General features: G+C 48.7%; 1 protein-coding gene across 14 annotated transcripts in view; it reads left to right on the plus strand.

Moving 5' to 3' along the window:
* The window catches only part of KAZN (kazrin, periplakin interacting protein), a 756723-nt gene that overhangs the window by 709477 nt on the left and 22773 nt on the right, over positions 1–24473 (plus strand). For 12 of the 14 annotated variants that reach the window (XM_065575404.1, XM_065575403.1, XM_065575402.1 and 9 more), the window contains 2 exons: positions 20802–21007; positions 21817–21935. In XM_065575404.1, the coding sequence (XP_065431476.1) occupies positions 20802–21007; positions 21817–21935 (325 nt within the window). Of the gene's footprint in view, positions 1–9513; positions 9739–20801; positions 21008–21816; positions 21936–24473 lie in introns of those variants that run through there. The other 2 variants (XM_065575415.1, XM_065575419.1) reach the window with 1 other exon arrangement.

The raw sequence follows: 24473 nt of genomic DNA on the forward strand, positions 1-24473 counted from the left end.
GGACACACCTCTGGATGGCAGCTCAGCTTGCCCACAAAGAAGGAAGACAGATGATCCTTGTTGGGGATTCAATACGCCTAAGAACTGAAAGAGCGTTCTGCAAGGAACAAGCAGACAACGGGACAGGACGCTGTCTTCCCAGAGCCAAGACACGGGACGTCACTCTAAGACTGAATAGGCTTCTGAAGAGAACAGGTCAGGATCCGTTGGTGTTGGTTCATGTCGACAGTGCATCGAGGGATAGCTCACAGATAACATCACTCCAGAGGACTCGGAAGCACGCTGAAGCAGAAGAACGTCCAAGTGATCTTCTCTGAGATCCTTCCTGCCCCACAAGCAAAAGACGACCAAAGGCAGAAGATTCTGGAAGTGAACCGCTGGCTAGGTAAGTGGTGTAAGGGGGAGGGTTTTGGTTTTGTGGAACATGGATCCACCTTCTCTGGGGAGAGAGAGATGAATAATTTGGATGGCCTCCACCTCAATAGCAGGGGACCAAATCTCCTGGAGGACAGGCTGGCTAGAGTACTGTGGAGGGGGTTAAACTAATAACAAATGGGGAGGGTAAAAACAGTGAAGACATAGAACAGACTCAAGGTCTTGAGAACAAAATTAATCAAGGAACCAAAGGACGTGAAGAGAAGAAATTTTTAATTGCCTATAAACCAATGCTAGCCTCCTAGGTAGCAAACAAGAGGAATTGGAATGGCTCATTTATGAGCATAAATTCAATCTAGTTAGTATTACTGCAACGTGTTGGGATGATTCACGCAATTGGAATGTTAAAAATCAATGGTTATAACCTATTTAGGAAGGACTGAGTGGGCAAAAGGGGAGAGGAAGGAGAACTCTACATCCAAAAATGGCATCACCTTTTTCTGAGTCACTGATAACACAGAAGAAAATGATCTTGAACGCTTCTGGATCAGTGTCCTAGCAGATAAAGCACAAGACTGGGGTGTTAGTTGGAGTCTGCTGCAGACCACCAAATCGCATTAGGGAACAGGATTAAATGGCTCCTTACACACCTGTCTATAATGTGTAGGGGGAAAAGCTGCATGATCATGGGTGACATAAAACTGAGTGATACATGCTGGAGGTCTAATGGTGCCAGTACTAAAACGTCCTTGGAATTTCTAAACATTATAGATGATCATTTCCTAGCTCAAAAAGTGCTGCAGCCAACCTGGGGGAATTCTATTTCTAGACCTAATCTTGACAGATGATAAGAACTGATCACAGAACTAAAAAATAATGGTAATGTACAAACAGAAAAAAAGTCCAGACCAGTAATACATGTATTTGGTGTTTTAAAGGGGCCAATTTCACAAAGCTGAAAACAACCATGAGCCAAATGGGGGTGGAGGATGAATTTAATCAGAAAAATGTGACTGATAATTGGGAATTGTTTAAGAATGCTTTACTGGTTGCCCAAAAAGCCAAATTCAAACAATTGAGGAAGGAGGCGGTATTAGTTAAAAACAAACAAACAAAGCCAACCTGATTTAGAGGGGAAGTGAAGGCAGGGGGAAGAAAAGGGATGTTGATAGTAATGAATATAATTCAGAAGCTAGGAATTGTAGAAAATTGATAAGGGAACCAAAGGACTAGCAAACTAAAGGATAATCAGGAGGCGTTTTTTAAGTGTACGGGGAACAAAAAGAATCCTAATCGTGGTATTGGTACATCACTAGATGGAAACGGAAGAATTATCAATAATAATGTAGAAAAGGTACCAGTGTAAATATTTCTGTCCTGTATTTGGGAAAAATCAGATGTAGTCATATCATATGATAACACTCTTAACACTCTTCCTCCCACTATATTAGTGGAATAGAATGTTGAACAGCTGCTACTAAAGTTAGACATTTTTAAATCAGCAAGTCCACATAACTTGCACCCAAGGGTTTTAAAAGAGCTGTCTGAGGAGCATGCTGGACTGTTAATTTTGATTTTCAATAAGTCTCAACACAGGGAAGTTCCAAAAAACTGGAAGAAAGCGGATGTTGTGCCAATATTTTCAGAGTAAATGGGATGACCCGAGTAATTACAGGTCTGTAGTGGCTGATACAGGAGTTGATTAATCAAGAACTAAAGGAGAGTAATGCAAAAATGGTATCAAGTTACACAGGATCTATTTTCCATAAACCTGTGTTGATTGGCGTTAATTACAAGTTTGGTTGATCTAGGTAATACTGTTGATATAATAGACTTCTCAGGCATTTAACTTGGTACTGCACAACACTAATTAAAAAACTAGAATGATATAAAATGATCATGGTACACATTAGATAGTTAGCCAATTTGTAATCTGATAGGTCTCAAAATGGAACTGTGCATGGGGAATCATCACTGAGCAGGTATGTTTCTAGTGGAGTCCCGTAGGGACTGGTTCTTGGCCCCACGCTACTTAACATTTTTATCAGTGACCTGGGGGAAAAAAACATAAAATCATCCCTGATAAAGTCTGCAGATGGCACAAAAACTGGGGGGAGTGGTAAATAACAAAGAGGACAGGTCACTGAGTCAGAGCGGTCTGGATCACGCGGTAAACTGGGCGCAAGCAAATACGCGTTTTCATTAGGCTAAAAGTAAGTATATACATCTAGGGACAAAGAAAGGCAGCCTTGCTTGCAGGCTGGGGGACTCCGTGCTGAGAAGCAGAGACTCTGAAAAAGATTTGGGGGTCGTGGTGGATAATCAACTGAACGTGAGCTCCCAGTATGGCAAAAAGGGCTATGATGATCCTTGGAAGCATAAACAGTGGAGTCTTGAGTAGGAGCAGAAAGATTATTTTCTGTCTGTATTTGGCACTGGTGCAAGTGCTGCTGGAATCCTGTGTCCAGTTCTAGTGTCCACAATTCAAGAAGGATGTTGACAAATTGGAGAGGGTTCAGAGAAGAGCCACAAGAACGATTAAAGGATAAGAAAGTTTGCCTTATGGTGAATCTATTTAGCTTAAAGAGAAGATTAAGGGGTGACTATTACAGTCTATAAGGACTTACATGGGGAAGCATTATTTAATAATGGGCTCTTGAATCTATCTGAGGCAGGTATAACATGGTCAAGTGGCTGGAAGCTGAGGCTAGAAAAATCCAGGCTGGAAATAAGGTGTATATTTTTGATCGTGCGACTACTGACCCATTGGAACAAGTTGCCCAGGGTTGTGGTGGATTCTCCATCACACCATTTTTAAATCAAGACTGGACGTTTGTCTGGAAGCGCTGCTCTAGGAATTGTTTTGGGGACGTTCTCTGGCTTGTGTTATACTAGAGGTCAGACTAGATGATCACAATGGTCCCTTTTGGCTTTGGCACATTCAGAGACCCCAAGGCCAGGAGTTTCTGGGTCCTAGGCCAGTGCTCAGACTGCTGGAGTAATTTAGTTCTTGCTCTTAGTGGTGGTGATTCCCTCTTTGCTTTTCACTCAGGTTTAGACAATGAAACTGGACCGGTCTGGTTACTACAGCTGTCATCCGACACACACTAGCACAACATTGTGACGACAAACCGCAGGAGACTGTTTAAATCCCGCACCAAAAAACCCAAACCAAACTCACCCCTCGTAGTTGAAACGATTTTTTAAATGAACATTCAATGAAAGCATTTACTCTAGTGTTTTAAAAAGAGACTTTTTATTAACCCATCACAAGGCTGTAGGCATAGGGTAATATCTTTCTTTATTCTGGTAGATCCCAATATCACCCATCCAGGCTCCAGAACATACACATCCCTGCAGACCCCCGTTCACTCGTAGGATGGTTGTGCACGCTAAGGGCTCAAAGGCTATGTGCTTTAAGATGAAGTGTAATGCTGGATGCATGGGCCAGCACCTGGTGATTAATGTAGTCATTTCACTGTCTTGTGTTGCTGGAAAGGGAAGGCAGAAGATACAGCAACAGCTTCTATTTTATTCACTACAGACCTTTCTGCATCTGCCTTCTTTCATGCCTGTGCAGCATAGCTCCCATCAACGCTTCTGGGACTATCTGCCGATTTCTAACGAGGAGGCTATCACCCCCTTGTGCAAACTATGTGGCCAAACGGTCTTATGAGTCAAGGGTGCCCGACATGTAGCCTGAAGGCCTCATGCAAACTGTGGGGCAACAAAATGCAACCGCGGAGCAAGGACAAAGCTGATGAGCTGTAGGTATTTCCTGCTGCTGAACTCAACCAACCAGGAATTTGCATTCCGTTACCGAGGGGACGTACAAGCCAATGCTACAGGGGTATTGTATACCCCTTTGCTAATCCAGCTCCCCGTTTCACAAACATAGCGCATTCCTGTCCTACAGAGTTGAACCTGTCTGTATGTGTGGCCATCCCCCTCTGCAAATAACTACGTGGTACGAATTGCCCGGCTCCTCTAGAATGTACAAGCCTGACCTTCGGAAAAATCCAGAGAGCACGGACCCCAGTCCCCAACCCGCACAAATAGGAAGAGGAATAGAGTCAAACTGGCTGACATTTTCAAACACCTGTTCCCTGCTGGAAACACTAGAAATCCCATAAGGAGGAAAAGCCCCGTTCTTGTGAGAGTGCCTCCCTCGTTTTCCAGACTCAGGATAAGCCTCTGAATTTCAGCAGCCATTTTCCAAACTGAGCCCAGAATTTGCATTCCATTAATCCCACCAGTAGCCGGTGTGCTCGGCTTTTAAATGCTGGGGTGAAACCATCGTGCTAAATTCTAGGACTGTGCCGAATACCATTTTTTTCCCCCTCCTGCTTCCCCAGAGTTCTATCTGCGGTGCGTGATCCCCTCTATAACCGTGGCCTAGTTAGCTGTAAAAGAGAGATGCTAATCAATCATGACCTAATAAAAAGGTATGCCCAAGTAGGAAAGCAGGGTGTCATGCTGTCTAAAATGGAGTGAATATGCTGTGTGATTGATTGCGATTACACTGGGTCTCTCTGAGTATGCAGGAGTAAAAAATGAGGGAGTATCCCTGAGTGCAAGTGGAATTACCTGGAGACAGGGAGCGTGAATAAAATATTGGGCAGATAATTATTTTCAGCTACTCCATTGTCAGTGTGATGCCTAGGAATGCTACTAGCTTTAGGAATTCCGCATGGGGCCCGGCCTTGTGAAATTGTCTGTGGCAGCCATCAAATTGCAGAAGAGCCGCACAAGCCGAACTCGGGTGGATGAACATTTACTCGGACAAATGGCGCGAGTGAGTCAGCTGACCTGAGTGAATGCTCACCGGGGTCCACAGTCTAGCGCATTGTGACTAGGAAACTAGAGAGATGATTTATGGGCAAAAACGTGGAAAGCTCAACAACCCCACCTTGGCCAAGCAATGTCTGGGAGAGCAAGAAACCAATCTAAAAAGACCTGACGGGTGTAATCACTAAGGAGGGAGAGAAACATCAAGGAGGGAGGGGGTATTTGGGGAGGTGCAAGGAGGTCTAACTCAGGGGAACGGGATGAGGTCAAGAAAGGGGTAACTTGAGGTTGAATGTCAGAGGAAACATCGAGATCTACAGGGCCGAGGAAAGATGGGGGCTTTCCACTGTCTGGTCTATTTAAAAACTAGACTAGTTAAAGCACTAGATAAAATACTGAAAGGAACCATCCTGCATTTGGCTGTGGGAGGGACTAGAGGGCCAAAGAGTGGCCCAAGAGGTCAGACAAGATGATCGTGATAGTCCCTTCCGGCTTTAAACTCTGTGAGCCTTGGCTAGTAGTCTGCTAACTGCAACCTTTAGAGACCTATTCACTAGGGCAGCGGCTCTCAAACTTTAGCGACCTGAGGACCCCCATTTTGATTTAAAATTTTTCGCAGACTGCAGCCCTGGCAGAATTTCTCTCCCAACCTCTTCACACATGTACAAGGAAACACAACTACAGCAGCTGTATTCTCAGCCAACCCCATTAGCTCCTCACTCCCTTCAGGATCCAGTTTAAAACTAGCCTCTTCATGGCAGATCCTTAGCTGGTGTATTTTGGCCTCTCTCTATGGAAAACAATGGAGTTACACCAATATACACCAGCTGTGAATCTGGCCCTTTCTTTTTAAACCCCCCATCGGCTTGCTCCAGCCTGCCTGTCGCACCTTGTTTCTCTTGCCTTCTCTGTTTGCTCCATCCATTCATTTCCTCTGTGGCCCTCCATGCAATCTGGCCATTGCTGGTGCAAGAACGTTCTTCTCTGTAGCTCTTCTAACAGCTTTCCTAGATCTTTCCCCTAGAGCTGGGTGAAATATTTCAACCTACACTTTTTTTTCTTTGAAAAATGCAGATTTGGTGACACTGAAACCAATTTGTGTTGATTTCACCTAATTGTTTCAGTCAGGGAAAAAAACATTTTAAAAAAGTCCTATTTTGTTTCAACATTTTTTAAATGAAACTTTTTGACTTCTTGGTTTGATGGGACTTTTCGTTTTGAAAATTTCTTTAATTTTCTTTATAAAAAAAATTAAAAATGTATAAAGAAATGCTCAAAATTTAAACATTTCAGGTCAAATAAAGTGTTTTATTTCAGCCAAGAATTCTTTTAATTTATTTTTCAAAATTTCCCCTGAACCAAAAAAATCTATTATTCACCCAGCTCCAACCTCCACCTCATTGACTGTTTTATTTCACATCTTGGCCAAGGAGACATTTTTCTCCTTGTCTATACCACTTAATTTCATGCTTCTCCAGCCGTTATGCATCTCTCCAATCGTGCTATATAACTCCATGGTACAGTTTGCAAAAATACTCTGTACAACATATAGTTGCCTTATGGTGTCAAAACCTACCACATGCATGAAGCAACTAGGCCAGTGCAGAGATTTCAGTAGAGTCTGGATGTTCTTAGACCTGGAAAGGTCAATTAAAAGCAAGGCCAATCCCAACCTTTTGACACATGCTGACGGGAGTCAGACTCACCCTGCTGAAATGAAAGGTGGAGAGATCCCAAGAATTCATCGGGGAGTTAACAGTGATTGACTGTTTTAATATTGCCCCAGCTTTTCCACGGGTTACCAACAAAGAATCCTTTACACCAATGTGTCTGCAGAAAACCTGGATAGCGGCACTAAGTCATGTAATGCTATGGGCAGTATTGGGACACTGCGGAATATGGGACCTAGGGACTGATCTCAGGCCTCACCAGGATGGAGCTGCGTGCTCTCTGATGTGATAGGCCTATAGACAACAGTGTGCAAGGATATTGCTCAAACATGACAGAGCTGCTCCTGGGACCTCAGCTAGTGAAGCCAGTAGGATCCCATGACTAACAAGGACATTGTCAAATGCAGCTCATGAAGCCAATATCCTCTGAGGGAATGGGCAGCAGTACCAGAAGTACACAGACAGCAAACCAATACAATGTGTATGACTGCGGCATGATCTAAACTGTATGGTGCCTTCTTCCCCTATCAAATCATGCAGTCAGTATTATTAAAATCGGCGGCCTGGTTTAACATCCAAACTCTGGTGCTGTTCAGATTCAGGACTGGACCACCTGTCTAGTCTCTCCCGGTATTTTTCACACCCCTGACATCATGGTGTACAAGTGCAATCCACTGAGCTGAAGTTGATGGTTGTGTCCATCTCTACAACAGAATAAACTAAAGCCTGGAATATCCAACGTCTCTTGAGCTTTGGATGTGGATTAGGCCCACGTCTACTAGCAAAGGAACCTGCGTCTTAAACTGAATCACAAAAGCGTTAGTGCCAAACACTTGTTATTTTTACAGCTCCACAAGTGATCCCACGTTCGTTGCTCAAGAAACTAATCTCGCGGTGGTAATGACCTTGAGCCACGGGGACAACCTGGGAAATGCTGTGGCTTTTGGCATGGAAAAGGGCTTCAATATCAATGAAAGCAACTGAGTGCGTTGATCGTCTAAGGTAGCAGGTGAACAGCGAAAATTAGCAGCCTTGGGTGAAGAGCTACGATTTGCACCATCCCCAGAGCTACTTTATTTTGCAAGATGCAAGGAGCCAACAGCAGCACTGCCTGCAAAAGCAACACTCGGAAGATCCTGGATGGGACACTGCCCTTCTGTAGAAGGGCATGAGCATTTGCCTACAGCATGGGAGCACCGTGCTCGGCCAATGAAATCCCACCCAATAAGCCGTTTACTGTAAGGGTTGGCATTACTCACAAATCAGACGTGCATCTGACGAAGTGGGTATTCACCCACGAAAGCTTATGCTTCAATACATCTGTTAGTCTTTAAGGTGCCACAGGACTCTTTGTTGCTTATTACTCACAAACTACTTCGTATTTGGCCCCGCGCTTCCAATCCTGATGCTGCCCTGTGCGGTGCGGGTCAGAGATGCGCAAAGTGCAGCCGGGAGGCCTGACAGAGCTGATTGTCATAAAACCTGTCCCACAGCTGCATAACCACCGGCTGAAGAGAAGGATAACCAACGGCAGGTTAGCAAACTCAAACACCCAAACTATTCCTATTCATCTAACCAAGGGACGAGCCAGTCCAGCCAAGTATGGAGAAATAAATTCATCAAAGGTTACCGTGGAACACAGCAGCTGAATGTATTATGCAAATTGATATGCAAATCAGGCACAGCCCTTGGGCTCCTCCCAAGTTGCCACGAGGGGTCGTCAGTTTCAGGTGCTTCCTGATTCATATCAACATGTGACACGTCAGGGCAGAGAGATTTCTCTTAGGTCTGGGAACCTACAGGGGACAAGACAGTCATGTGAAAGGGATCAATGTAACCCGCACGACCAGCGCGGCTCTCTGTATCCCTCTCGTGGCTGAATCAAGTATACAGCTGCTATCTCTGAGCGAATGCACCTGCTCCTTTAGTTCAAGCAGTAGCAGATTATGCTTTTAGATGCCGAGGTCCCATGTTCAGTCCTGCCTGATGATCTAGCCACGGGCATCGATACACACCAAACGGGGAGAGGAATTGTTTAGCACGGTGCATAGGGAGGTAATGAGATGAAACCAAGAAAAGGAAAACAAGGCTGATTATCAGGAAAACATCCTGTTAGCACAATTGATTGATTAAAATCTAGACGACCCATGTCTGGGGACATTTAAAACGACACTGGACTAAGAATTTGGAAACATATTGAGCCTGAACCTCGGCTGTTTTTAATCAGCATAGCTCTGCTGATTTCACTGGACCTATGCCAATTTATACCAGCTGAGGAATAATCCTGGCACTGGTCCCTGGTGGGATGGACTGGATCTATCATTCAGATTGGTCAGCGATCCAATTTCTTACTCATTTTTACCAGTTTTACCCCAAGTTTGGCTGGACTTTGTTAAAGTGCCTGTTGCGTTGTCTTTAGCGATGAGTTCTGAGTGGGCACGCAGAGGAAAAGCATTGCATTAGCTGGGCGTGAGGGAGCAGCTCAAGTCACCCATTGATCATAAAGACCTGGATCAAAATTATCACCTACTTCCCCATGTAAATCTAGCACGCCACCACTGCTGACTCCAGTGGAATTGTTCTGCTATAAACAAGTGCAGAGGGTGAATGAGAGAATGTTCTACAGTAAAACAGGGCCTGGGTGTGAAAGTAATGCTTGATGGAACTTTGTTTCCCCTAGATCTTGCCCACACAGTTATCCTGCATCCGGCTTCCAGGTAAAGAAGAAGAGAGAAAAGGAGAAAGAGGGTGAGAAGGTCTGGAATGGTTTGATTCAATGAGTGAATGATCGAACTGCTGTGCTCACCTGGCTTCTCGACACCAAACATGCCTGTAATTTGACTGGCATTTGTCTGCATCTTTTAAAACGCTTCATCGGAAAATAAAGTGTTATTTGGAAGTAGTTGATCCAGGGGAATACGTTACATTTTGTTGTTAATGTGTTTTTAAAAAACATAGTCCATGACTATGGATGGACATTGCATCAGCAACCCTGAGTGCCAGGGGCCCTGGTCTGAGGTGCCTCTGCACTTGTGAGCTGCCAGAATGGCCACTTGGCACCACGAGCAACCAGACATAAGTTAGAGCAGTCTTTGGGCTGCTCTAATGTTCACTTGACACTGGATTGGTCCCCAAGATCTAGGGGCCACAATGGTGGCATAAAGTCACCTTTATCCTTTCTCCATTGCCCAGTGATGAACCCAGCTCAGCCAGACCCGAGCATCTTTATAGCTCCAGGAAACATGTTCAAGAATTTGTTTGGGTTATTTTAATAGCTGACCTGGCCTCAGCCCTTCAAAATTCTACTAGCCAACTCATCTGGGGCCAGGATCTTGTTCTGAGGAGTAAAATGGCACTTTCTCTTCCCTCCCCGTCATCCTCCTCCTCCTCCTGTTAAAGAGTAGACAAGTGCCTGGCTGGTACGTTTTCACTCTGACTTTACAAACGCTGCTTTTCCTAGGTTTTTTTTCCATTTGCCCATCCCAACCTAGATCGACGATACTGGGCCTATGGACTCATGTCACAAAAAATAAGACTCACGCACACAAGATGGGGGGGAAGAGAGACCTTTCTAATCTCGCAACACACCTGAGCATTTAGCTCTGAAACAAAGACTTAACGCACTCTTGAGATCTGGCCAGCTTTCCGGTGTGCGTCTATCCAATTCCCGTTTACGCAGCAACCCCCCAATGATCGGACCAAGAACGATCCCCGTTCTCCACCCCCGAGCAGCTCGCACCGGGCCTTTTCTGCCATCAGCTACACACTGGTGTAAGTAAGATCAGCACGGAACGCGTGGAATCTTCCCATACGTAGTTCTTTACTTGCAAGGCAAAGATTAGCCCCTGCACCACTCAAGTCCCACTTAGACGCTGGTTTGAGGAGTGATTGAGACTTAAAGACTGTGCGCCGTTTGTCACAGCCCTCTGCATAGGGGCGAATTTCACTCCAAGAGAAATTCTGAATCGAGTGGCTGGAATGGGCAGTTGCAATGACGTTCTGGAGGAAATTCTCCCCACTTTTTTTCGTCACCATTTTCCCGGTGGTATTAACCACAATGCACATCTGCTGCTCTTTTACTACAACCCCTTCCTCACTTCCAGCATCATTTAACCCAGCATTGTTGATAAACAAAAACAAACAATACACTTGACTCAAGTTTCATCCTATTACATCCCATCGCAAAGTGTGGCACAGATGTTAATGAACTGAGTCTCATGCCTTGGAAGTAGAGAAGTGGTATTTCCACATTTTTCCGGTGGGGAAACTGAGGCACAGCAAAGTGACGCGCCTGACCCAAGTGAGCATCAGAGCCAAGAGTCAGAGCCCAGATCTCCTATTTTCAATTCCCTACTTTAACCATAAGGCCGCTTTTTTTTTTTCCTTCACCATCCTGAACATACTCACCCCCCAGCTCTACGACTGCTAACGAAAGCTGCTTGCCTAGACTTAAGAGTCTCTGTATCCATGCCCATGCACGCGTAAGGGCTGCTCAACTTCTAAACCTACCGGGCAGCGTGGGGTGGGGAATTCCACCATGCACTGCTACTGAGTCCGGTGCGGGGGCCAGGCGGTGGCTTGCACCTCCCCTAGCACCGTCAGGCACTCAATGGTGGTGGGCTAAAGCCAGCTATAAGTACATGCCATAGAGCAGGGATGGGCAAACTTTTTGACCTGAGGGCAACATTGGGGTTGGAAAACTATGGAGGGCCGGGTAGGGAAGGCTGTGCCTCCCTAAAGAGCCTGGTCCCCGACCCCTATCTGACCCCTTCCACTTCCTGCCCCCTGACTGCCCCCCTCAGAACTCCCGACCAATCCAATCCCCCCTGCTCCTTGTCCCCTAACCACCTCCTCCTGGGACCCCCCGCCCCTAACTGCCCCCGGAACCCCACCCCCTATCCAACCCCCCTGCTCCCAGTCCCCTGACTGCTCTGACCCCTATCCATACCCCTGCCCCTTGACAGGCCCCCCGGGACCCCATGCCTATTCAACCCCCCCATTCCCCGTCCCCTGACACCTATCCTCACCCCCGCCCCCTGAACAGGTCCCCTGGGGACTCCCACGCTTATCCAACCTCCCCCCCTGTCCCCAACCATCCCCCAGAACCTCTGCCCCATCCAACCGCCCCCTGTCCCCTGACAGCCCCCCAGGACCCGCCACCCCTTATCCACCCCCCCCAGCCCCCTTATCATGCCGCTCGGAGCAGCATGTCTGGCAGCCGTGCCGCGCTGCCCAGCAGGAGCTCGCCGCCCAGAGCCCTGCCTGCATGGCGGCATGGCTGTGGGGGAGGGGGGAGAGCAGGGGAGGGGCTGGGGGCTAGTCTCCCCGGCCAGGAGCTCAAGGACCGGGCAGGACGGTCCTGCAGGCCGGATGTGGCCCGGGGGCCATAGTTTGCCCATCTCTGCTATAGAGGATAGGAGTGCACTTTATGGCTGCTTAAAAGGGAAAGATGGCTCCAACCCTAAGTCAGACCAGTGATCCAAACACCCCAGCCTTGAAGTTTGGACCCAAGCTCCTAACCGAGGGCGAAGTTCTGTCTCTGGTTTACAGTAATGTTTCAGAAGCTGGGAATGGGCGACAGGGGATGGCTCACGTGATGATTCCCGTTCATTCCCTCTGGGGCACCTGGCATTGGCCGCTGTCGGAAGACAGGACACTGGGCTAGATGGACCTTTGGTCTGACCCAGTGTGGCTGTTCTTATTCCTAATCAGGATGCTCAATTCAATTCAGTCTGTGGCCCTTTGGTGATACACCTCTACCCCGCAATAACGTGACTTGATAGAACACGGGTTTGCGTATAGCACGGTAGCAGCGGAGCTCTGGGAGCGCTTTAAAGGGTCCGGGGCTCCGGCTGCTGCAGGGAATCCCAGGCCCTTTAAATCCCGCTGGAACCCTGCCGCCGCTATCCTGGGGCTGCAGCAGTGGGGCTTGCCGGCGATTTAAAGGGCCCGGGTTCCCCGCAGTGGCTGGAGCCCAGAGCTCTTTAAATCACCGCCAGAGCCCTGTCGCCCCTACCCCGATATAACGGGGTTCAGCTATAACACGGTAGGGATTTTTGGCTCCCCACGACCGCGTTATCGTGGGGTAGAGGTGTAGTTACAGCCCTTAGATACTATGGTGATGAGTGCTATAGAAAAACCCGAGAGACGTGGCTTGAGGCCATCCTGCTGAGCTGAACCATCCAACAGCATCATCTACCCAGACAGCCACTAATCTCATTAGGGCACTCAAGCATATATTTTGTGTCTTAAGAAAATGTTTATTGCACATATGCATTCCCTCGCCTTTGCATCTCCCGGGATGTAATGCAGTCATGATTACAGGCCATTGGCTTTTGGGACTTGATGGAAAGCAGAAATAAAGACCTTCTTTTATGATAATACAAAGCATTAAAATAGCAGTAGAACATTTGCATTTTAAAAGCTTGTTAATAGATAAATTACTGTCTATCGGGGCATTTTGGCTCGGAACGCCACGGTAAGGCAGTGTCAGCACTTCCAGTAGGATGCAGCTTCGTTATTTCTAGAGTTTATCGGTTTGATCACAGACTAAGAGGAAAGATGTATAAAGTTTTATCAGTTGGAGATTATTTTGGCAATCACATTACTCAGAAGAGAGTTTAAAAAACGAGGAAGAGTTTAAAAAAAAGCTCACCCCATCGCCTGGCATCATTGCTTTGGGTGCTTCTAAATGACTAAAAATCACCACATCTGTCAGCAGAAAGTTGCTGTGAGCAACTCTCATCGCCTGACTGAAGCATTGGAAAGTTCTGTGGTTTATCTGCACTTACCCCAACCCCCCTTGGGTAGAAACATTTCTCCTGACTCTGTTTACCTCCTATTTGGGCTAGACCAGAAATACTCTACAATAGCTTCCTGTGTATTTTAGGCCCTGATCCTGAAAAAGCTTAGGCCCTGATCCTGCATTTTGACCCGCGTGAGCAGACAGGGCTCTGTGCAGGTACAGTAGTCTCCCCGCGTGGATGACAACACGGGATCAGTGCTGCACACGCATGTTTAACTTGGGTCACGTAAGTGGGCCCATTGAAGTCAACGTGTAAGTGTTTCAGGGTCAGGCTAATGGTGCTTTTAGTTTCCAGTCCCAGAGGCAACAATATACAAAGGCATCCCAGATAGATCAATACATCTTCCCACTGCTAGGCCGCCCTCTTTCTGAGACTGTAGCTGGCTCGGATAGAAACACGGTCAGAATGCGGAAGCACGCGGAGGAGAGCTAAGGGAATATTTAGCAGTAACTCATTCCGGGAGTTTAGCCTTTTTTGCAAATTGCCTGCGAGGGGCTTGTGATTCTCTCAAATCCTAATCTGCTCTTTAGAATTAAATGCCCAGTACTCTAGGTGAAATTCACCCTGCAGAGATCTAAGACCAGGCCTACGCGCCACTTTAGGACTTAAGTGGCATTCCGACTCTCTGAATAATTCTTAGTCCTAGGATTGCCAGGCATCTGGTCAACACCGCCGTTAAAAGTCCGGTCAGCAGCGCAGCGGGGGCCTGGGGCTAAGGCAGGCTCCCTGCAGTGCCCAGAAGCCACCACCAGGTCTCTGCAGCCTCTAGTGCAGGGAGGTTCTGCACACTGCCCCTACCCCAAGGGCCGGCTCCGCAGCTCTCATTGGCTCGCAACCGTGACCAATGGGAGCTGTGGGGGAGGTGCCTGTAGGCGGGAGGGCAGCATGCAGAGCCTCCCTGGCCACCCATGCATCTAGAGGCTGCAGGGACCTGGCGGCCACTTCCTGGGAGCCACGGTAAGTGCCACTGGGACCCCGCACACCAAACCCCTTCCCACACCCCAACCCCCTGCCCCAGCCCGGACTCACCTCCCGCACCCAAACTCCCTCCCAGAGCACACCCCCAATACCCTGCCCCAGCCCTCTCCCACACCTCAAACCCCTCATCCCCAACTTCATCCCAGAGCCCACATCCCCAGCCGGAGCCCTCACCCCCCTCCCACACCCCAACCCCCTGCCTAGCCCGGTGAAAGTGACTGAGGGGGGGAGAGACGGGGGGGAGGGGGAATGGAGCAAGTGGGGGTGGGGTCTCGGGGAAAGGGCAGGGCAGGGGTGTTCGGTTTTGTGCAATTAGAAAGTTAGCTACCCTACTTATTCTGCAGCTCATTTCTGAGGACTTGGCTTGCCAACCCTCTCGGTTTCGCCAGGAGTCTTATGGAATCGGGCTCTATCTCCCTGAGGCTATTGAAGCCAAACTGAGAGATTTTAGGCGCTAAAAGTCCAGCTCCCTGCCTGCCGTGGCCCCGTGCTGCTCCCAGAAGTGGCCAGCACATCCCTGCAGCCCTGGTGGGGGGCAGGGAGTCTCCGCGTGCTGCCCCTGCCCCAAGCACAGACTCCACAGCTCCCATTGGCCGGGAACTGCGGCCAATGGGAGCTGCGGAGGTGGCGCTTGCGGGCCTGGGCAGCGCACGGAGCCCCTTGCTGCCCCCAGGGCCGGCAGGGATGTGCCGGCCACTTCCAGGAGCAGCACGGGGCCAGGTGAGGCAGGGAGCCTGCCTTAGCCCTGCTGTACCGCCGACCTTGAGGTAAGCACCTCCTGGCCAGAGCCTGCACCCCACACTCCCTCCTGCACCCCTACCCCAGCCCAGAGCCTGCACCCCTCACCCCCTCTCACACCCCAATCCCCTGCCCCAACCCTGAGCCCCCTCCAGCACCCAAACTCCCTCCCAGAGCTTGCACCCCACACCCCCTCCTGCACCCCTGCCCCAGGCTGAGCCCGGGAACCCCCTCCCACACGCCAAACCCCTTAGCCCCAGCCCAGAGCCCACACCCTGCCCCAGCCCTGTGAAAGTGAGTGAGGGTGGGGGAGAGTGAGTGATGGAGGGAGTGGGGCAGGGCCTGGGAGAAGGGGCAGGTCAGGGGTAGGGCCTGGGGGGAGCAGGGCAAAGGTGTTTGGACGTGAGTGATTAGATGGTTAGCAACCCTAATGAGGACCCATTGGAAGACGTCAAATAAAATTAATAATCTGAGATGCATTTGTCAGGTTATATGGCATTGTTTCTATTTCTTGATTGGATTAGTATAACAAGCAATACGTTCTCAGCCAGACCTCTCCCCAGTGGATTTTGCCACCACTGGTGCAGGTGAGAGGTTGTTTAAAGGGCACCCAGAAGTGTTATATTCACAGACAGCTCTTCCTGTTTTCCTGGATATATCTGATTAGTGGCTCTGCCAAGGTAAAGCAGCAGACAACCACCGTGGATGTGTTACAGGGAATTCACACCCTTGCAGCAAAAACACCTCCCTGAACAGCTAATCAAATTCACACCAACTCTACATTCCTTGCACTACTAACACAAAAGCACACGACAAAAGCAAACAACGTGTCAAACAAAACCAGCCAAATTTTCTCAATTTCAAAACACTGATGTTTTTTGTTGAACTTTTGACAGAAGAAAAAGCAGGGGGCATTTGTCACAAAAATAAATCAGTCCGGCTTTTTTGAACAAGTACAGGACAGGAAACAATTTTCCACATTTTGATGAAAAATTGATCAAAGTTTCAACCCACAACAAAGACATTTTCATTCCCATTTTCTGTTTGCAAAAAAGTGTTCCCTTTATTTAAAAACCAGATCAAGTCACAAATAATGGTTCAGTATCTTTCCCGTTATTCAGAATTATAGGTTGTGGTCCCAGTCCTGAATATACTTAAACATATGCTTAACTTTACTGCCATAAATAGACCCATTGAAATCAATGCAACTATTCACATGCTTAAAGATTAATGCAGGATCTGCACCTATATCTAGGGTTACCAGACAGCAACTGTGAAAAAACAGGACAGGGGTGGGGGGTAATAGGCGCCTATATAAGAAAAAGTCCCAAAAAACGGGACTGTCCCATTAAAAATGGGACATCTGGTCACCCTACCCCTATATGAGTTTCAGCAACTACAGTCCTATAAATATTTATGCATATGCTCAACGTGAAGCACATAAGCAGTAGCACTGAAGTAAATTAAGCCCATGCATATTTACAGGATCAAAGCCTGTTTTTCAAAGATCACAATGTATTCTTTACCCTGAAACTGCTACCAAACTTTAGTTTTAGGGGGGGAAGTACGACTCTTTCATTGACAAAGCCAACACCAAAGCAATAACTTTACAGGTAATACACTCAGCACTTTTCCCTTTTTGCAACCACATGGTTTATTTTGCAAATGTGGGCTGACGCTTTTTCCTAAATGACATAGTGTTGCCCACTCCTACAGTATCTAGTCCTTTTTTAAAAGAGTCCCAGCTCCTGACATGATTAGAGAAGAATCTTAGCTTTCCATATTTTTTTTTTAAAAAGGCTAGAAACTCCCTACATGATTTCACAGAAGAATTTGCAAAGGTGACCTGAGTGCCCCCTTAAAGGCTCAACACAAGGCAAAGAAAAAGAAGCCCAATTTTTCTCAAAGCTGCTGATTTTTCAGTGAATCTCATGCTTTTGGCATTCTGATTCATGACCGTTTGAATGCCTGGAGTTAGCACCACTGTAATCGCTCATTTTCACAGAGCCACCAGTTCTGACGATTCCTCCTGTAATTGAGAGCTGACTTTTATTACTACTCATCCTCGTAATGAACCTTTAATTAACTGAATGGCGTGTACCTGCAACTGTAGAGCAGACCCAGCTCCCTGTGGAATGGTTGTAGGGAGTTCAAGCCACAGAGTGCTTCCTGCTCTTCTTCCCCGATCATCTATCCATGCCTACAGGCATCCCAGATTTAAAGAGACCAGAGACAGCAATGCAACGACGGGAGTTTTTTCCCAGTGTTGTGTAGAATACTGAAAAACCCAGGTTGCATTGAGAGCGGCAGGGTGTGCCAACGTGCAAATGCAGACACAACTATTGCTGATACCCAGGCCTTTACTATTTGTCGAATCAATGAATCAAGGAGACAGCAAAGGCATTGAAGGCATTGATTCAAACCAGGCCCCGAACTTCCCAGCTGCTCCCCACAGAAGCCCACTGACTTCAACAGAGCTTTGCATAGGTGCAGGAATCCACCCACTTACAGGATCAGGGTCCAAGACATCACACTGTAAACTTACCCATAGGCAGAAGGTCCAAGCTGAGAGTTTGCAATGCACTCGCTCTTCGAAGCCACTTCCCCTCTGCACTGGCTGTATTAGTGCTCACACACAACACCTGTGCATCATATTCAGTGGCCAGCTCGTGCTCACAGCCCACCTGATAGCTATTGGGGAAATACACAGGCCACCCTATCACTTCCACCCTGTGTGCTGCACGCCAATCCTATGTAGCAATACAAAGCGTGTCCCTTTCTTTTGGTGATTTATTGAACACTTTTAAAGAAGAGGAGAAAGGGATTTTAAGATTTCAGCTCATTATAGGAAGGACAAAGAAGACCCAGCTGAAAGCTGGAGGAAAGGCAAAGGAACACGTCCAATTTGCACACCGAGGAACCACACTGCACCTGGAAATGCAGTTAAACTAGTTAAGTGCATCATGAAGAATCACACGGTAAGAGAGAACTGTTGTCCCCTATCAGGGAACAAGGAACCTTGAAAACAAAGCAACTTTGAAGCTGATACCTAAAGCAGCGCTTAGTGCTGTCTGCTGCGTCACTGCAGAGCTTCTGCCTACAACCTCGGCCTGCTGGGCTTCCTGCTACGGATTTAAAGCCACAGTAATGACAACTGAAATTCAGCTCTGTACAGAGGAGCCGGCACAGGGCCCATGCAACACTGGCAGCTTGCCTGAGCCCTGTTGTGAGGCCTGCAGTTTGATTCGCATGGGGCAGAGGTTTGTACGCCCTCTCTGCACAGGGGGTATGAAAGGCACCCCGAAGTGCCTCAGGTTTGGCAACTGCCATGCAGGGAGGTGGAGGGATGCAACCGTGCGGTTGGCGTGAGGCTGGTCCCACAGCTCCAGCCAACGTCAGCCAGATAGCAGGTGCTCAGCCTTGCGGGATGAGGCCAGGAGTGAAAAATACAGGATGCCCATCCAGCCACGTGTAGGCGCTTCCGACAGGGACCTGGGCAGCTGCGCCTAGCGAGGCAGCGTGGGGGTATGATGAGCTGAGCTAGGCACGGCATGGGGTGGGGAAAGGGGCAGGCGAATGCCCCCATCTCTTGGTTAAGGTCATTCTTTCTCTTCTTCATTGCCGTGCATTGATCTGGAAGGTATTTTTGAGAAGCAGGCCATATTCCTAGCCCATGGGTTGTGGGGACACCCCCTGTGAGTTATTCCTAGGGACTCCCATCCCCGCCAATCTATCCTCCCCCCATGTATCCCATCAATCTGCTTTGCCTAAGATTATGGCCAGAACACCAGTCAATGCACAGAGCATCAAACCCTCCCCTGCCATCCAGGGTATGCCAATTGTAGCCTCGCCTGGAGTTTCAGAGGTCCTGAAAGCCTGCTCAGCCCAGCCTGGAGCCTTTCCTAGCTGATAATCAGCCTGATGGATGGGCAGCTAATGCCCTACTGCGTGAGTGATCCCTTGTGCGTGATCTGTCTGTGCCTGTTGGCGATATGTCTCCTTGCAACAAGCAGCATTTGCATTTCCCTTCCAACCAGTCAGTTCTTTTCCTCTCCTTCCAGGAGCCCTGGGGTTTCCCTGCAAACAGAGAGAGGAAGAGGCTGTATGGTAGCCCGGTCAAGTAAACAAACCTGGGTCCCATTCCGGCAGCGTTCGGATTTGGCTGCGCCCTTGGCAGTGAGATGGGGAGCTGACCAGGGGCTTAGCACAGCTCCTCCTGCCTCTGCTGGGATGGGGACGCAAGCTGAGCCTTCACCGCAAGCCACACAAATAAAGCCTGCGGCCCTGCACTTCTGGAGTACCCAACAGACTCCGGGGCTTGCCCCTTCTCCCCTTCCCGCAATGGGACTAGCGTCAACTCTGCCAAAGTCAACCACCCTTCTAGAAGTGGCAGTGAGGCTGGTGAGGGAGATGGAGGCCCCTGACCCCCCTGCTCTGGCAGCGTGAGCCATGCTTGCCTGGAGCCTTGTAAGGAAGGTCCAAGAGGGAAGTCCCCATCGGTCTCACCTAGTAGAACAGCTGCCGACCAACCAAGGGGCTGGTGCTGAGACATGCCGCACACCCACAACACCCATTGGTTTCAACAGGCAGGGGAAGTGTCCAGCCCCTCTCGTGACCTAAGGAGGTGCCGGTACGAGAGTCAGCATCAGTGATGGGCAGTAGATCCTGGACAAGCCCACTCATTCCGGCGACCAGGTGGCTGACTGTGCCGAGTTGCCCCATTTTCCTCCATCTGGCTCTTACCTCTTGCAGCCACAAGAGTCAACACTTGTTTCCAATAAGGTCTTTGTTTAGGAGACTGATGTGCTGTAATTCCAGTTAAAGAGGAGACGGAAAGGTTAACGGTCAGTATGTCAGTGCACTGCCTTGCTCCCTATGGAGACATCACTGGGCAAGAAGATCTTCCGTAAAGGGGCCAGGGCTGAAATTGCACCAAGAGGGTGGGAAGATGATCTGCCCTGATTAGACACTGGCTCAGGGCAAGGTCACGGTAAGAGAGCTTTCAATCCCAGCCATTGTCGCTCAATGCTTCCTACTTCCTTCCAGTACCGGCTAGTGGCGCAATGGGTCGTGTCCCCCTTTAGTGGCTGGTCCACATGAGGGGTAAGAGCCTACTATTGCTATCTGCTACTGGAGTTACGGCTTTGGCTCAAGGCTTTGGTACTCAAGGTCTGAGGCTCAAACCCTGCTGATGACGAGGCAGGGGGTTGTAAGACAGGTAATATTAGCAGAGCTGAAGTGCTAGCCAGGCCAGGGTTCTTCAGGTTCCAAGAACAGTGACGTGTTCGCATCAGCCTAAGCCATGAAATGTTCTGTCTCCAGCAGTTGGGCCAGGTTTCTGGAGCTAGAGCCGTCCGGGGAGATTTTGGAACTGAAGTGTTAGATCCCCGTGAGCTCCTTGGGCAGGGAGCCCAGCCGCATTTCCACCGTTTGCTTTGTGTTCCAGATTCCGACAGCCTTTCCAGCCCAACCCGCCTAAGCCTCAGCCTGTCTGAAGGGGAGGAACAGATGGACCGGCTGCAGCAGGTGGAGCTGGTCCGCACCACGCCCATGTCCCACTGGAAGGCGGGCACTGTGCAGGCGTGGCTGGAGGTGGTCATGGCTATGCCCATGTATGTCAAAGCCTGTGCGGAGAACGTCAAGAGCGGGAAGGTAGGAGAGCAAGCTACGTCTCTGCACTGGGGTGTCTGCGCCATTGGTAGCAATCTGCTGTCAGTGCCAAAGCACAGGATCCCAAACAACCCTCTGAGTGGCGAGGGGCTTCCAAAGCCAGAACTGGGGCCACGTGTCCCAGCTCTACCCCATCCTCACTCGCAGCCAAGTTGTTTGGTGGGAAAAAAGGATTAGTTAGGCCAAGGGTTTCACGGTTAATGCAGGGGATTGTTATGTCTCTCTATGCCCTCCAGTTGGCTAGCACGACCCGACCTGCTCTGTCATCCCCCACCACACGCAGGCTGGGCACTGCTGGGGTGAGAGCCTTCTCCCCTGCAGCTTCTGCCATTTGTAACAGTTTTCTACCTTGTTGCAAAGCTCAGCTTCTCCTCTTTGCCCTCACCCACTGTTGTTAGTTAATCTCTATTGATGTTAGTTTTCATTGGTAGGCTTTGCTATGATGCACTTCCCTATAGGATGAATCATTTAATTCATCCTCACAGTACCTCTGCGAGGGTGGGAAAAAATCATTATCCCCATTTCACAGATGGAGACACCGAGGCACAAAGACTAAGTGCTGTGCACGAGATAACAAAGGAAATTTGTGGCAGAGCCGACAATAGAACCCAAATTGCCTGGGCCCCAGTCTAACACCTTAACCACGTCTTCTCTATAGTTTTGCTAGTTAACGCTGTAAAGCATTTTGGGATCTAGTTTATAAGAACCCATACCGCATACTGCATTGCTGTTCTGTAAGTGACCAAAGTCAATGGCTGAGTTGTGTTGTTGGTTTTTTTCTTGGAGAGCAGATGTTGCTCAGTTTGAGTGATGAAGATCTGGCGACAGGGCTGGGCGTCTGTAGCTCCCTTCACCGCCGCAAACTCAGGCTGGCAATAGAGGATTACAGGGACGCAGAAACAGGCAAATGGTAAGCTCTTCCTGTGGGCCTCAGAATCCCACTTCCTGCATTCATTGCATGTGTATGCATGCTTGTGTGTGCACACACATGTGTCCATGTGTGTGTATGTAGATGCCCGTATGTATGTGTACATGAGTATTAATACATACATGTAGTAGTACATACATGTGTATTAATGTGTGCCTGTGTGTGTGTGTGTGTGTGCATATTTACATGTTATCCTCAGAAGGCAGCCAAATTATCTGGAGAGGGGGAGAGAAAAGAAAGAACAAGAGAGAGGAAAAAAACAAATGTCAGGGAACGATTCTTACTGCTGTGCTCAGTGTGAGAGAAAACTCACTTTAACAAAACTGACACTTCTGTTTTGCATAATTACTTCCTTCAGTGACGTCCCCATCATTTTTGCTCGGCTAATTAATCAACGCTAGCGTGTGGTGCTGCTCCTCACAGAGCCGGCCTGGGTGATTAAAAAAAGAAAGAAATCAAACTGTCTCCTGCATTTAAAGCCACAAAACCAACAACCACATCAACGCCCCGGTGAGCTTTGGGAGTGAGCCTGGCTAGCAATTCAGCAAATGACCCCAGCGGAAGCAAAACCCCAGTAGCTGTCGTATTCAGTGTTATGGAGATATCTCCTCTGTTCCCTAGGGTAGGATTTCAAACAAATGAAGCAGCCACATGCCTAGAAGACTCCATTCCCAGGTTTTACATAAGGCCCACCAAGATAGGACAGGTTACACACTTGAGAGCTATAGGCAGGTTGGATGGATTGAGTGAAGTTGCTATTCTATCTTCACCTTCATACTAGATCTTAAAGCATTAAAACCAGGTTCTGCATCGTCCGGGACTTAGTCAGGACTATTCTATCCTAGAACTTTGTCATGGTTGTCGGCTGCATTGTATTATTCAGCTTCTCAGACGGGGGTTGAATTGCGAACAACATGCGCCTACAGTTTTCCATTCCTAGCAGAGATTCATTATTTGCCAGGAGTGGAGGGAAGCACAGGGTCGGATCCATACTCAGGGCAGGCACAGGGAAGGTCCCAGACTCAGGGGCAGGACCCATCCCCTCTCTGCCAATGCAGAGGACCCCGGAGAGGGCGAAACTGGTGCTGTTCTGCTGCTCAAGGGCGGATGAGATTTGGGAAGGCTGCAGCTGCCCGGGACCTTTGCACCTTGCACGGCCCAGAGCTGAGCCTCTAGGAGTGGGCCGGGGGAAGCAGTTGTGGGTGAGGGGATCTCTACTACATAGATCTACTGGCTATTGAACCAGTGCAGATCACTGGGGCTGGAGCCCCAGAAGCGTCTAGCCTCAGATGTGCAGCTGCTCCTCTCCCTGGGGACAAGCACACCAGCTCCCTGAGCTGGGTGCTGCTTTGCAGACTCCGTCTCTATAGAACTGTCAGACCAGAGCTTAGACGTGGCTAGTGCTTAACTCCCTTGTGACTGGCAGCTCCAGGGCTGCAAGGACCTGGCTTTATGGGAACAGATGACTCTCACAGAGGAAAGCAGTGACAGACACTAACCATTTGTGAAGGGTTATTTCCCCTGCTTTTGTAAGTGTTTTTCATTGCTGCCCGCCAATGAGATTCGTTCTGGGAAAACTCTGTCTCCGTAGAGTAAGAGAGCAAAGCAGCTAGTCCACAGAGTGTGCTGCCAATGTTAAGGGAGAAAATTGGAAAGATCCCTCTGCTTTGTGGCCGGGCTTTCTGCTCAGTTTCTGCTTTATTAGAAACTTCAGAGCTGGGAATAGGGATGGCGAGGCTAGATTAATGCAGGATTAATTAATCCTTTAATGAATTAATCTATTTAATGATGCGGCGCCAACTGCCACAGCAGCTGGGCAACTCCCATCTAGTTGTAAGTGAACAAACACAAATCTGTGCCAGCAGATCACAGGTGTGTCTCGAAGGCAGCGCATGGGGTTATAGAGCTGTAAATACGCGGGGCACGCATCGTGAGAATCAGGCTCGGAGTTGCCTGTTTCTGCCACCTGTAATGGTTGGTGGTTTGAATAGTGTCATCACTGGAGGCCTTTAGTGATTAACATGGAGACACGTCTCCTGATGCTGTGACTCGCCCCTGTTTGCATTCCCTTACAGCATATAAGGCAGACAGGAGAAGCATGCAGAATAGGGTGACCAGATGTCCTGGTTTTATAGAGACAGTCCCAATATTTGGGGCTTTGTCTTCTATAGATGCCTATTACCCCCAACCCCCTGTCCCGATTTTTCATCCTTGCTATCTGGTCACCCTAGTGCCGAAATGTATGCTTCATTACAGCAATTCTGGATTTGCCCATCCCATTGAAAAAACCCACGCATCCCGGTGTGCCCCACCAATGGTCTTCCGTGCTGCAATGCTGCCATCCTGTGGCTAGCTGGTGAGCAGCACGGGTGTGTGCCTTATCTTCCTGTGGGGGCGGCTCCAGGGAGTCCTTTAAACGTATTCAATTATTATCCAGTATTTATCCAATTATTCAGGCAAACCTGGATAATTGTACCCCCCTCGTATTGGCATTTGTTTCAAAGGGGGAAAGTCACAATA

This window comes from Chrysemys picta, chromosome 21 (genome assembly GCF_011386835.1).
Source record: "Chrysemys picta bellii isolate R12L10 chromosome 21, ASM1138683v2, whole genome shotgun sequence".
In the NCBI taxonomy this organism is placed as follows: domain Eukaryota; kingdom Metazoa; phylum Chordata; order Testudines; family Emydidae; genus Chrysemys; species Chrysemys picta.